The 15,242-nt window shown below is 37.4% G+C and overlaps 1 protein-coding gene across 1 annotated transcript; it reads right to left on the bottom strand.

The window, feature by feature from the left end:
- Nucleotides 1–2,035: 2,035 nt before the first annotated feature.
- On the bottom strand, nt 2,036–14,712 carry LOC103716113 (cell division control protein 48 homolog C-like). Its single transcript, XM_008803986.6, has 10 exons — nt 13,518–14,712; nt 11,292–11,905; nt 9,137–9,289; nt 8,317–8,433; nt 8,051–8,155; nt 4,746–4,811; nt 4,544–4,608; nt 4,254–4,455; nt 3,883–4,023; nt 2,036–2,555 (listed from the first exon to the last, which is right to left on the bottom strand). Exons 1-10 carry the CDS (start codon nt 14,446–14,448, stop codon nt 2,508–2,510), a joined length of 2,442 nt encoding a protein of 813 aa, XP_008802208.4. The 5' UTR covers nt 14,449–14,712; the 3' UTR covers nt 2,036–2,507.
- Between the last annotated feature and the right edge of the window lie 530 nt (nt 14,713–15,242).

Raw genomic sequence — 15,242 nt, 5'->3', positions numbered from 1 at the left:
ATGATATTCATTAGTACTAGTACACAGTGCATAGTTTTCTAGATTTATCTAATATAAAAAATTATATACATATTATTCTTTAGATTTCATAAACTCTTAGGTGCAAAGATCTGGAAAAAGAAAGATATTTAGAGAAGGAGAAAGGGATTCGACAAAAGAAAAGAAAGACCTCGCGGATGGGAGACACAACTTAATGAGAAAAATAATGGATGGAAAGGCTTAACGAGAAAGAAAAAGGACGCCACACGTGATTTCATTTTTTTTGTTTTTCCATCAAAATAAAGACTCCATTAATAGGAGAAGTTTTTGACTGTTAGGTTTCTTCTTTAAGATAGGTACTAGAAGGAAATGGCAAAATAGAAAATTCATCCTATATTTTCTTCTCTTATGCCTGCCTTATTTGACTTTTATTCACTATCAACTGAGTATGTTTCGGATTGGAGTAAAAGTGTAAAACTAGCGGGCATCTTCATTGTTTAGTGCCACTTACTTTAGTTCTTTTTTTAAAGCAAAATCAACATCTTGTTCGGAGTAAATTTTATAAATATATATATATATATGAAAAAAATTAAGTTTTGGAAGATTTTTAAGCCAATATCTTCTAAATTGCTTACCTAGCTTTTTCTCAGCCTCAATATGTCACGGTCCAATAAGCTATAAATAATGATCAATCAATTTTATTCGACTTCTATATATTATATGAGCACCCCAACAAGATTTAAATAATAATTAATTAATTTTAATAGATTTTTGTATGCTAGGTAGTGCATGCTAAAGAAAGTTAACTGCTGGAGATAATGGGCATTTTTTAGCCATTATATCTTCGTAACAATAATTATACAATAACATAACTATTTTTAGCATTTATTTGAATGAAATAACATTTTTAATTTTTTCCCATACATACCTTTCCCCCACACATGTTTGTTTTTAAAACTTTTTCCATATATACCTTAGCAAATATAGTTTATTGCATATTTCTTTCAAAAATCAAAATTCACACTGACGAACATGGGAGCGTGCATCCATGCACCTGCGTGTGGGGTAATGAATAATTGATTGTACGAACATGCGAGCACGCACCCGTGCACCGTGTGTGGGGCAATGAATAATTGATTGTACGACAAAATAAATTTATTATTCTTACATTAGTACCATGAAAAAATTATGCAAAATATATAAGCTGCATATTAAATTTTTTAATGGTATTGGTGAAAAAGGATAATAGTATTTTCTTAGACTTAAGACAGCTAATTAGAGATATTGTTAGTTAAAAATCATAAGGGTACTTTTGCAAAAATAGAATGATTTGAAACATACTTATGCAAATGGCTAATTTGGAAGATTAAATATATAATAAACTAATTTGTATAGGTGTGTATACAAATATCTCTATTTTTAAGTACAAATTTTAGCTGGGAAACAGTACATTCTGACAATATGACTTGATCAAATAATATTTTTATTTTCCATTACTGTATGTTATTATATATATAATTATTGTATATTATTATATATATAATAATTAAATATTATTTTATTCCCAATTAAACCAATCTAAGCTAAAATAGGCTATAACAGTTTCTTTTTCCCCACTTTGGAAGAGATCCATTAATTGGGTATATAAATGTTAGCGAGAAATTGGTGATTGGTTCTTAATTCACATGACTAGTGTCTTTGTTAATAATCAATGTCCGAGTTTAAAGGTTTCCCTACAAAGCATGCAATCTTAGTACCAAATCCTGTACATTATCAGTAAACCCAATATTCGAGTAGGTTCAACATACCAATACTTGATACACCCTCATACCAAATATCAATTTGATGTCAGTATGCCTGATATGAGGCAATATTGCACCAATATTGGGAATCTTGGCCTCCTCTAAGTTGCATGAAAGATCTAGATTCAGGCATCTTCTATAAAAAAGGTAAAAAATAAAAAAATAAAAAGGACTGCTGTTTAACCATGGGACCTAGGTTAAAATCACATTCCTTCTTAAATCAAAGGATGTTAATCAAACATTGATACTCAAGCTTCGCACAAAAAGCATTTATTCTATTAATATTGCCAGAGATGAATTGCATTAGTAATATAAACCCTCTTTTTAAAATGTATCCAAAAGGAAACCACCGTAGAATTTTACATGTGAATGAAAACTCTGAAAACAGGCAAAATTGTGTGCCCCGCAATAGGCTGTCTCATTCCTGAGTGGAAGCTATCCACCTTCTGTAGATAGGTAGACCATAACCTTCATTTGGGCCCTGGGACCATACTCGAGAATGGCTGTAAATAAACAAACTTCTACTAACATGCTAAACAGCTTCTCTGCCAGCTTTCTACAGAATTAAATAGCCGAGTGTAATGGTTGGCGAAACCATGACACAAGCAAATACACTGCCATAGATCCTCAGATCATCGTTCTATGCTGCAAGATAGCTTTGTGTGGTTCTGAGACTGCAGGTCGGTATCTATATTGCACCCACATATGAGAGAATTACGAATATTTTCAAGCTGCTCTGAAGGTTTGCGATAAGGCCTCATGGTAGATCCTATCCTGCTTCCCCAAACAAAGAAAAGCATTTGATTAGTTTCCATGGCATCCAATAAGGCAACTAGGAATATTCTTTGAAATCTAGAAGAGTCTCAAGTCTTTTTGCTAGCAATAGAATGTACTTATATTGACAAAGAGAGTAACATGCAAATGCTTTGTCATTCTAACAAGTCAACTTCTAGTACAAAGAAAATGATGGAAAAAAATGTACTCAGATGGAATAAAGTGAGATCAAGGGTAAAGAAGACAACTGATGTCTCCACTAGTGGTGGTGTTAGAATAGCCCAGTTTACTCTTGTTTCCGTTCTCTTTTAAAATAACAGCAGAACTTTCATTTACTAATTTGAGAAAAACCAGTAACTATTGGGAACCATTTCGTCAAGAAGAAAAACAGACAATATGGTCATTACGTCTTCAATAAATATAGATTTGCAAAAATATATACTCAGTTCAAATGTGATAGAAGCTTAAAGTAATTTCGTTATTGAAAGAAACTAAGAGCTATGTTCGCAACTTGGGATCAATTCTGAAATATGCTGCCCAGAACAAATGTGGGCATGGATGTGATCCAAAGGTCCGAGCAAAAGCACTAGCTTAGCCGTCAATTGATCACACATATTAAGAGGTCCTTAGGACAGACTAAAACTTTGAATCGCAAGTCTTCAAAATATTTGATTCCGAGATGCATCGAATATGGCTGGGATATACATCAGAAAATTATTCTCTATTTACAGTTGCAATGGAGCACATGTAATGACCTGCCATCTACCATCCCTTCAGTCATGCCATTGTTGGGCCCCATGTGAGTATTCAGAGCAAAACAGTGATTGAATGGGCAAACAAACAACAGGTTTCATGCCTCGCTATGCATGACCATTCTTAGATACTGTTGTTCTCTGACTTGACCTCTTATTTCTACATGTATTGTTTTTCAAAATTTAATAAAAGGCTTTCACATTAAACTATATGTGCAGGATTTTTCCTGGACACGATCGGAATGAAGATTTCTTTTTCTTTTCTTTCTCTACGAGGGGGTCCATGTTTACCGTTTCATGATGGACATGATGGATAATTAATTTCAGAATTTTCTGGTGTTGATGTTATTGCAAGGAAATGATAACCCATGCCATGTCCCCGCCAGGTTCTAACCTACATTATAAAGATCTGCTGCATCAGCTAAACCTGTGTCATGTTCCATCTGTATCATGGGTCCATGCTTCATAGATTGCGTCAAAACATATCAACATAAAAAGCATGTCATACTGATATTGTACTTCATACCGAGCCAGAACCAAAAATTTCTAGTTATATCTCAATAAATTTTCCATACCTTCTCTGACACAGATGGTGTTATTTTCTGCAAAGCTTGCTCAAAATGTGATATCTTGATATTCCATGGATCACTACTTGCAGTTCCTTGATCTACAGAATTCTGTTTCTCTTCCAAAGCAGCCATGGCAGCTTCATTCATCTGATGAAAATTGAAAAACAAAGGCAACTAAGTAATTGCCGCAATGATCAATTGAACAAAATCACAAGCACAGACCCAAGAAAATAATAAGAAATTCCTACTTAATAAGATACAAACAACATGCCTGGAAAATCTGCTTAAAGCTAAGCCCTGGTTAGTCCAGATATAATGAAACCTACTAAGAACTAACAAAATAAATGTAGAAAAGAGAACTAGGCCATAGGTCATACCAAAGCAGCAAGATCGGCCCCAGTGAGACTCTTGCATGCCTCTCTATGGGCTAGAGCATCTAGGTCTACATCAGCAGAAATAGGTTTCTTCCGTGCAAGTGCCTTCAGAATTAAACCACGTTCATCAGCACTAGGTAGTGGAACATAAAGAACCTTCCCAAATCTGCCTGGCCTAAGTACAGCAGGGTCAATGACCTCAAGTCTGCATAAAATACCAATATTTTAGCCCTAAGCTCAAATGAAACCGAGCAATTACATACAGAAATAAAAGAGGAATAGATCTACCAGACCTGTTCGTAGCTCCAAGGACATAAACACCCTGTCGCTGATCAGCACCATCTAGCTCAATGAGTAGCTGCATACATAAAAAATTGATTTAGGTTTAGACATGGGGATAAGATGTTTAGTATTATACAGATCAATTTCCTTAACGAAAATACAGAAAGAAAGAAGACTGCAACTACAAGAAAGGAAACTATTTGACAGTCCAACCTGGTTTAGGAGACGTTCAACAACCCATCCTCCATCTTTTCCTCGTTTAGTTGTCAAAGCATCAACCTGCCACAATCAAAAGGGAACAGAGGCAAATATCACAATCCATAACTGATAGAAAATTCACCATTGGAGGTATTACATCAACTATTGTAATGTATGCTTGAACATAGTTATGCAAATTGCATTGCTCTTTAAAATATGCTGGTAAGTATTCGAAAAGGCTATGCAATTATTGGCAATCTCGGCAAGAGCCCTCAAAACCAGAAAACATGCTTTAATGTTCTAGCTTCAAGTTCTGGACATATTAACATATTATGTTATACATCCATAACAAAATAAAGGTACAGTTCCCCATTTTTCCAAGTGTTTTGTGTATTTGTTTATGTAACTTCTGCTTAAGTAAATTGTCCATGACTTCTATTTTCAAATATCTAGAGAATATCTTAGACAGGCTGCGTAGCTTGGAAGTCATAATCACAATCCTTCTGATTTCTGAAACTAAATAACATGTGCATTTATCACATAGTTACAATAAATAATCCGACAGGTGTTTTAAGTGGTGATGCTGCCAAGGCATCTAAACCACCTTGACAAAATTAGTTCGAGGAAGATAAATCCACAAGAATTATGGCATCTGCAGAGGGTCCAATGTTGACACAAACCCCCTCATCTTAACTCCCTCCAAGCCTAAGCAAATTCTGGAAAGCTTCTCTTTGGTTTCATGAGCTTAAACTGTGACCAATAAGGTTGACCTCTATACCTGCCAACTAGCCTTGGTATCATTAAAGGCCCCTTCTCTTGTCCAATTGCCCAATTTTGTCTCATCTAGGAATTTGGCATCAATAAATATTGAGACAATGTTGACAGAGAATTGTGAAATTTTTAATCCTACCATACAGCTTTTCCACCCTGTAACTGACACAAAAATTTACATGATTATGACAAGTAATGAGAGATAAGGATGAATCTCCAGTTAGAGGGCTTGTTGGATCTGTCAAGTTCTATCACTTCTATTTCAGTTTCATGCATAGAGAAAAGCAATGTTACATGGGTTTGGCTATGATGCAGGTATGTTGATCCATCTTACACCCAAAACTTAGGACACAAGGACTTCGCCGTAAATGATTCCAAAGTTGAGTGGAGGTATATGGACATATATTCCCATCTAGGGCTGCAGAAGAAAAGCCTTAATCCAAGTTTTTCAAATGGGCTTAGGAATATTTTGCTCTAGTTAGACCAGGCTTGGGTTGGCAAATAGACTCCATTTTCACTCTAATGAAGGAACATAGCCATCCATCAAATGCTCCAACAGTATGAAGCATCCCTCACTTCCCCATTTCATCACATTGCAGTGTTAGCCAAGTAACCAAGTGGCAAGGTAGTGGCTTTAAAGCCACACTATTTCTTTTAGAACCAACCACATTGATTGCATGTGTCAAACACTTAAAGCCCAACCTTGAATTTCCTTTCTACTTTTGTCCTCTCATGATGCCCCACCTACTGCCTCTCATTATCAAAACCAACCCTCTACACCTCCAATCTCCACAGATCTCAAGCCTCCTCCATCCACCAACCTCTTTTGCACATGGCTGGGCCATCTACTTGGCATACCCCCCCCCTCCAAACCCACTCACCCACCCACCAAAAAAAAGAGGGGGAAAAATTCAACCTCCTGCATTCAATTTCCCAGTCTCTCTCCATAGCCAAATTCTTCAAAGTGCCATGTTCATGGGTACCATGATGCAAAGCACTAGGATCATGTGCCATAGTTGTGTCATGTTGCATGAATATAGGTACGATAGGCTAGTGCCTACTAACATATATATATCTCTATCTCTAATTCTTTTCAGTTTCTGATTTATATTACTCCTTTGTTGCTATCTTATTTTTCCTATCCTAAAACTATGTTATGTTGTACCATTCTCTTAATCTCCTTTTTTTTCTGCATAACACACATCAAGTTACTGCATATTTTTATCTTAGAAAACAGAAATACTTTACTGGCCATCAGCGATTGCTAACCAATCTCCTACTTAACCCTAGATTCATCTCCACAGGATTAAAACCTCTCAAAAAAAAATCTGAAACTGAAATTTTTGACCCTTGAAATTTTCACAATATCCAGGACATAAAAAGACCTGCCCTATTTTCTGTAGCACGAAGCCAGACTGGTTTCTTGAATCAAACCTACTTAAATATCTTCCCTAGGTCCACCTACAGGCGATCCCCTTGATCCTGCACCAAAGAACCACATTAGCTTCTGGATTTTTTCTGCACTCAAAGCGAACTTTTAAACAATTCAAAGAGTCTCGTAGATAAGTCAGCAATAATCGCATTCTATAGGTGACCCAGTTGTCCCTTTACTAACCTATTTTAGTCCTAGCAGAACTTTACAAAAGATATAAAATCACTGCATTATCGATGCCCAAACCTCATGAATAATAAATTTTGATTACCATATTACTCCACAAAAAGAAGGTAACTAGAACATTTTAGAACTAATTTTTATCAACTCTAAGACTCATCAATCCATATATACCTAATATCTTATCAATCTAGCACCCAAAGCAAAACATAAACATTTATAAGTTACAAAGATGCTTTCTTTTGACTGTCAAAATCTACAATTAAACACCTACTGAGGTATAAAGGAGTAGGTCAGAATACCATCACGTTGACCTAGGTGAATGTAACCCATTTAAGTGAATCAGCACCCAAAGGAGGTGAACACACCACGTTTGATAGGCAACCCAATTTATGTGGAATTTAGGGCAAGGCCTCCTAGTAATTGAACCAATGTAATTCTAGCATAATTTCAAATTATGGGACCATCTGCAGGTTGAAGTTTTTGAAATTAGACTAGCAGTGGGCTGTGGGGTGCAACAACCTCTGAAGAGTTGGTAGGTGGTTGTTAACAGGACTTGTGGCATCACGGATGAGGGAACAAGCTAGCAACCGATGCATGGTGGGTGCACTTTTCCATCTTAAAAAGCAGATAGTTAATTATACCCTGTGAAGCTTTTTGGTTTAAAGGACCAACACTTTGTGCAGGTTGGTAGCTGTAATAAGAAAAAAACCTGGCAGCTTCGATCATGTATTGCAGTCAACATAAATGTTGTTACGGAGGTGAATAGCTAAACTTCACATTTATTCAGAAGTTGAATAGGTTATGATTTATATTCATTATAAATATAATCATGTAGTACTCTAGGATAACAAAAAATGTGATATGAGCTGTTACTGATTACATCATTTACCAAAGGACATAAAATATTAAATGTGATAATAATAATTAAAAATACCTCATCAAAGAACAGTATACATGGAGAGCATGTTCGGGCACGGCTGAATATTGTTCTAACTGCCAGCTCGCTCTCCCCAACATACTTGTTCAAAAGTTCAGGACCCTAAAATTTCAGCAATAAAAATAAGTCATCTTACAATGGAAAACTATTTAAAGAAAAAAACACTTTCATATAATATCTTAAACTATCAAAAGCAAGCATCCAATATGAAGAATTATTAGTGCAGTTGAACATAAGTAAATGATAAAAAGGGCAAAAAAAACCTTGATATGTATAAAACTGGCCCCTGCCTCATTTGCTACAGCCTTGGCAATCAACGTTTTACCACAACCAGGAGGCCCATAAAGCAAAAACCCAGCCTCCAAGTTCACTCCAAATTCCTGAAGAATACAAATATATAAAGATCAAAGAGGTACCACCAATCGAAGTCCATTTCGGTATTTGTCATTAATAATAACTGGAGTGCTAGTGAATGACTATTTAGATGCGAAAATCTACATTATTGTCATTCACTAAGTAAGCAAACAGGAAGTCAGACCCGGATCAATATGATTATTTCCATGTCTATCATGCATCACTGTCATCAGATCTAGAATTAGACCATTAAGAGAACATTTTACTTGTTTTGCAGATGATGATGATGATGATGATGATATTAATCATTGATGACAACAATAACAAAAGATATGCTTTGAGAAAACTACTATCATATTTTAGTGGTTAGCATTTCAATTCCAATGGAAAGCAACTGAAATTGAGTATTAGACTTGATGAGATAGTTGCATATGTAGAAAACCTCATAGAATAGACCGAATAGTTGGCTATCAATACCTTCACCTAGTAACTAGTGACAGCATGCGAGAAAAAAATATGATATTACTTTTGGGTCACCATCAATGTCTTCATATGCATACAGGTAAAAAACACACACTTCATTCAATTAAAACAACCACAATTGTTAAAGAAGGGCAATATGTAAAATGCTAATGAAAGAAACTGCAATGTAAAACAGGAAACCCTTACATCTCTTTAACTTTCCAAATGCTTTTTACAAGCAATAAAATTCCAAAGATAAAAATTTACCTCATATTCCTCAGGATGTTTTATTCGTTGAACAATATAACGATCAAACTCTTTCCTCAACAAATTAAGACCACCAACATCCTCCCACTTAACATTAGGTATCGAGGAAAATCCTTCTCTTCTGGAAGATGGTTGAACCAGTTCAGCAGCTTCCTGCACAAGAAAAGGAAAAGTAGAAATTATGCATCTTAAATTTTAAACGTAAATTAAGAAGAAATAAGCAGAAAATATGACACTGGTTGACGGGAAACTGAGTACTTCCTTTACAGTTTAATTATGCGCATCAGATAGAAGCTGTAGTGGCAAGCAGACAGTTATAACGATGAAGGATTTCATGTAATACACCATATTGTAAGGCAAACAAACTCAGCATGTAAACCTTGCATGCAAAACATTCAAGAGGAATAGGTAAAGGCATCTAAGCAAAATGAAAAACAGAAGTACAGTTGGAAGATAGTGTAATGGTTCATATAAAGAAAAGGGGAAAAAAGACCCATCACATAACCAGTCTATAATCATCTCAAAGCATTTGCTTCGTTATGGAGGTATTAATCTAGCAATGGATATTCAAGTCACAAAAACAGACTTGTATGAATATACAAAGATCTTCACTGTATCCCCACTTCGGAGGCAGATCTGCAGATTGTTTATATTACAAAATAAGAAATCTATTAATCGACTGATAATTATTGTAGTTATCGTGTATATCATAAAAGGAGTAGCATTCACCGAAGCACCTTCCACAATGACCTGATTGAGTCATCTCATCCTCTACCAGCTTTAGCCATAACTTCTTGAAAGCAATTGGTCTGAAAAAGCAAAGCAACCAGCCCATGCAACATCTTGCAGGTCTTCCATTCCTATGGCACATTCCCCAGAAGACACTGACTGAAAACTTGAAGTTAAGTTTCAATGGGATTCCCAATTGCATGGCAAAGTTTTCTTTTGTTTCCTATTCAACTCTTTTGATTTCATACTGCAGATTACAAATGTAACTCTCCCAATCATGTGTTCTCTCTGGATTATGTCAATCGGGTGAGATATAGAAAAGGATATGTTCTCTATTTCTTTAACGACACAATCACTATAAATGTTATAGCTGCAGTCATAAATAGTTGATGCGTTGGAAAGTAGAGGGTGTCATTAATGGGTAGAACAGGTACATGCAGTGCAACATCCCCATTTCCCAATGTAGAAAATGGGAAAGAGTTTTGAAACATGAGGGAAAAGAATGTGGATACAAAAGCAATCATATAGTTACTAGCAATTGATCTGTTGTTTCTCATATATCTGACATTTTAAGACAGCCATTTCTTCTTGATTTTTACCAACATTTCCCTAGTTATTTCTGAGCAGCTTCCATATTTGTCAGAAACCAAATCAATCTGTTTTCCTAAATGGGTCTTCCAAGAAATGCCTAGTTGCATGTGTAACTCTTCCCAGGCCACTAAGGTAATATAATGACAGCCTATAGAAAATAGGAATGCCATCCTATTCATAGACTAGGTTTTTTTTTTGATGTGATGTGGAGGAAAGAACTATAGCGGAAAAAAAATACTAGAAAGAGACAACTATGCCATGAATCTGCCGATAGCAGGGAAAAAGCCATACTGAAATGGGTTACAACGTATCAAGAAAGGCAATAAGGTACACTTCCCCAAAAAGCTGAATATTACAAGGAAAAATTTCAATATATGTAATTAATATAAAGACAAAAAGAACAAAAAGAAGTAAGAAAAAAGGAACAAGCAACATTCACCATACAAGTGCATATCACCCCTTATCGGGCATACCATACCTTACCTCTACTAAATCAATACTAAGTATAGGGGCATACCGAGTGTCAGTATACTAAACTGACCCATACTATACCAATATGGTACCGTTATGGGTGACAAAACCGATATTACGAACCTTGAGAACAAGATATTGTTGCTTCCATAAGTATAGAACATGACTATATAGGAGGCTATTGATGATACTATAAAAGGAATTCTAATTTATCAAATACAAGTAAAAAAAACCCATATCCCACAAACACACATATGCACAGGTATAGTCATATAGACATCCACATGCAAGTGAACGCGTAACACACATGCACACATGAACGCACACTTGAATAGAGAAAGATAGGCTACTTTCAGTAGATTACCTCGAAATCAGCCATGGTAATACTAAGACTCTCCATTTCTTCAGGGGCCCAAGGTTGTCTCCACCAGTCCTCAGTGTTCTTGTTTTCAAGCTCAGAAGAAAGTTGAGACTTTCTTCTATCTATTATTCTCTTCATTGCCAGGTTTCCTGCTTTATTCACTAATGCCGCCAGATCAGCTCCAACAAAACCTGGTGTGGACCTTGCTAGTTTGAAAAGGTTAAATTGGCCCTCAAGCCTAATGTTACGAGTAAGCACCGACAAAATCTCAACCCGTGCATTTTCATCAGGGACACCCAAAATGATCTCTCGGTCAAACCGCCCAGGCCTTCTTAATGCTTGGTCCACAGCATCAGGTCTATTTGTGGCTCCAATTACCAGAACATAGCCAGGTTTTTTCTCGGACGCTTCTGACTCCAAATTAGAATTACTTGATCTAAGTGTTTGGTGGGACTCATCCATGCAAGTCATTAACTGTGTAACTATCCGGCGCTCCATCTCCTTCTGCAGGTTCTCCCTCTTGGAAGCAATGGCATCTATCTCATCAATGAAAACAATCGAAGGGGCAGTTCTGTATGCCTTCTTGAAAAGGTCCCGTATATTTTCTTCCGAAGCACCTGAAATAATCATGTGTAAACAAACATTCGGAACTTAAGCTTGCTGACAAAAGTACTTTGAATGGAATGACGAAGACAATAATGCACTAATAAGAAAGATAAATTGAAACATATAGCAAAAAAAATGCCAAAACAAACACTTAACAACAGAAAGTTGGTTTGGTTATATATATACCATTATCAATTTGTAATCTGGAAGTTCTTTTCTCAAGGAGGTCATTGAGATTTAGGAATTGGTGAGTACATCATAAAATCCATGAATGATTGAATAGCTCTTGACTAACTGATTTTTCTAAATAGAGAATCATTCATCCATGGGGGGGAACATGAAAGTTAAGTAACAAAACAAGTTCACTTTATGCACCATGGATTATATCAAACAGCACAGCATTCCATTCTAGATTCAATAGTATTCGGATAGAAAGGTAGAAATGACCTACAATCTTCAGAATTCAGATAGTGGCTAAGTTTTATGCCTCATTACTTCTTTAAGGCTAAATCATATATTTGGATATGACTATGATCTTTTTAAATTTTATTTTTTGCAAAACTATTTATTTTTAGCAGCAAAAAAAGGATTATTATGAATCATCCGTCGTCAACTTATGAGTTGAAGACTTGGCACCAATTTCTGATCTTTAAGTAGTGAAATTGGTGCCTCGACAATATCATGGTCTGTTCTTATAACTAGCTACAATGCATGCGCAGGTGCACGTAATTTCAAAGACTTTTTAGATTTGAGGTATTTAACTACAACATCTGAAAAAAAAATTAACTCATGATTAACATCTTTTCTAATGCATTAAATTTCGCCTTTGTTTCTTGGTTAAAAGTATGTTTCTTCTCCTCCCTTAAAAAAATTTTAGACTCTAAATATTCTAGAAATTTTTTAAGTCTTACTTTCTCGCTAAATCGAATTTTCACCTATTGGTTAGGAATGACTCTACTCCTCTTTTTCTTATTCTCAAAGTCTAGCAATTTTAGAATTCCCTCTTCTACAAAAATCTCGCATGTTTTATTAAGGCTTCCAAGAAAAAAATTTAATTATACTTGCTAAAGGAATATTTTAAATTTTTAAAATATTTTTACATACTATTATTTCACATTCATTCTGCAGATGAATTTTGGATGCCATTTAAATAGGCAACAGAACACCCTTCAAACAGATGATAATTTCCATGCACATTACCTATGCACGCAGAACATGGCAAAAGGCAAGGATACAGCCTCCTAATGTCATTCATGCACACTCCATACCCATCTGTCATGGATGCTCGGCTTGTCCTCAAGCAGCAAACCAAGCACTTGTGTGACTCATGAGAGTTAATGAGCTTACAATATTGAAAGTGGTAACAATATTCGCGATAGCAATGCCTCTCATTAAGCCCTTATTACATAAGATCCTACCAAAGTTCATATTACTTGCATGAAATTCTAGTAAGTATCATTCTCCACGTGTTTATATCTTGAGTAGATCCTTCATCTTGGACATAGAACAAGTAGACTATTTGTTAACTTATAACTAAAATGATAGGAAAAGAATATTGTCAACTTATGCTACTAAAATGACAGAAAGAATAGGACGGATGCACAAATTGCAACTGGATCTTACCAGAGACACCAGAGACCACTTCGGTGGCAGATATCTTATAGAAGGGAATACCAGTCTCATTGGCAATGGCATGAGCGAGCTTCGTCTTCCCACAACCAGGTGGGCCATGCAACAGAATCCCGGCCATCGGCCTTACCCCAAGCCACTTCGGCAGCTGCGGATGGCACAGCGGCACGATCACCTCCATCATCAGTTCCTCCAGCACCGCCTTCATCCCACCAAGATCCCGGAACCTTGGCCCTGGCCTCCCTTCCTCCCCAATCTCTACCTCACCTCCTCCACTCCTCCCCTTCTCAACCACCGGGGTCTCAATCCCACTACCTCCACCACACACATCAACCAATTCCACATTAATCGGCTTCTCCACGGCCGCCTCGATCTCCATATTGTCCTCCTTCAGCTTCGCCCGCTTGCCATAGCTGTCGCGGAGCAGCGACTTCGTTATGTCGAACTCCGGATCCATCTTGGCCTCGAAGACGGAGTCGTCGGAGGTGGAGGTCGAGTCGTTGGAGGATTCGGAAGGGTCCCGCCGCTGGAACTGGCGGCGGCGGAGGTGGTCCGTCTCCGCACGGAGCAGCCGCTGCTCGGAGAGGTCGGAGCGGCTGGGCCTCTTGCGGGAAGAGGGTGCATCGCCGCCGCCGTCGTCATCGTCGTCGTCGGATGAGGAGGAGGAGGAGGATCCCGCGGCGGCGGCGGCGGGGCGGGGGCGGAAGGAGTCGAGGGTGCGCTGGACGCGGAGGGTGAAGGGTTGGAGCTTGACGCGAGCGTAGTCGGGGTAGTGGGAGCGGAGGTGGTGAACGACGGAGTCGACGTCGAGGGAGGAGGGGTCGGAGGGGAGCTTGGAGGAGGCGATGCGGCGGAGGAGGACAGAGTTGCTGAGAACGGCGGAGGAGGAGGGGGAGCGGTTGCCCCGCCTCATCCGCTTCCCCATCTCTCGTTCGTCCTTTCCTCCTTTCGCCTTTGTTGTTGCCTTCCCCCGGAAATTTGAAACGGAAGGCAAGTAGAGGAGCTAGGGTTTACGGAATTCTCGAGTCTGGACCGCGCAAGAAAGAACGCAAGCTAGAATCGCTTTTGGGTTTAGACCCGTTAAATTTCAACCCTGATTTAGCACGTGCAATGAGACGTGCTCCGCCGCTATTTTCTTCCCTATAAACATACATCTCCTCAAAAGAATGAAGGATAACTACCATTTACTAGCAATCTCCTTAGAGCCAGCTTCTAAAGGTGATGAAGCCAACAACCATCTAAGAATCCCCCTCTAAAGTAATACAAAGCTCTCAAAAGTTTTATAGTATATATCAAATCTTTTCATGCTTCTCACAGTTTTACCATCCGGATCATAGTATCAAAGACCAGAACTCCGCATACAACAATAAATAAGCTTGTGGGGCTCATGATAACAAAATGCAAAACGCTATAAGTATCTTTGTTCTGAATATTGTTGTCAAAGTTGATGTTGAGGAAATAACAAAGTAATGGCTCCGAAGAATAATGAATCACCTGAGGGCTTCTGTATACATGTTACCTTGGTTTTAATGCATGAAGGATTAAATTAAACACATTGCATGATGCATTCAATTATTTCTCAAAAAAGGAAATAAAATATCTAACCATAATATGTTAATCTCATCGATACATTCTCTTTTCCTAGGCACACAAATGCACTCTTCTGGTCTCCTGCTAACTTTATAGAGAGATAACAAAGGTACATAATTTTATCCATGG

The sequence above is a fragment of the Phoenix dactylifera genome, chromosome 7 (assembly GCF_051530095.1).
Source record: "Phoenix dactylifera cultivar Ajwa chromosome 7, Ajwa_hap1_PhDact_Kaust_v1.1, whole genome shotgun sequence".
In the NCBI taxonomy this organism is placed as follows: Eukaryota; Viridiplantae; Streptophyta; class Magnoliopsida; order Arecales; family Arecaceae; genus Phoenix; species Phoenix dactylifera.
This window is presented reverse-complemented; position numbering and strand designations above follow the sequence as displayed.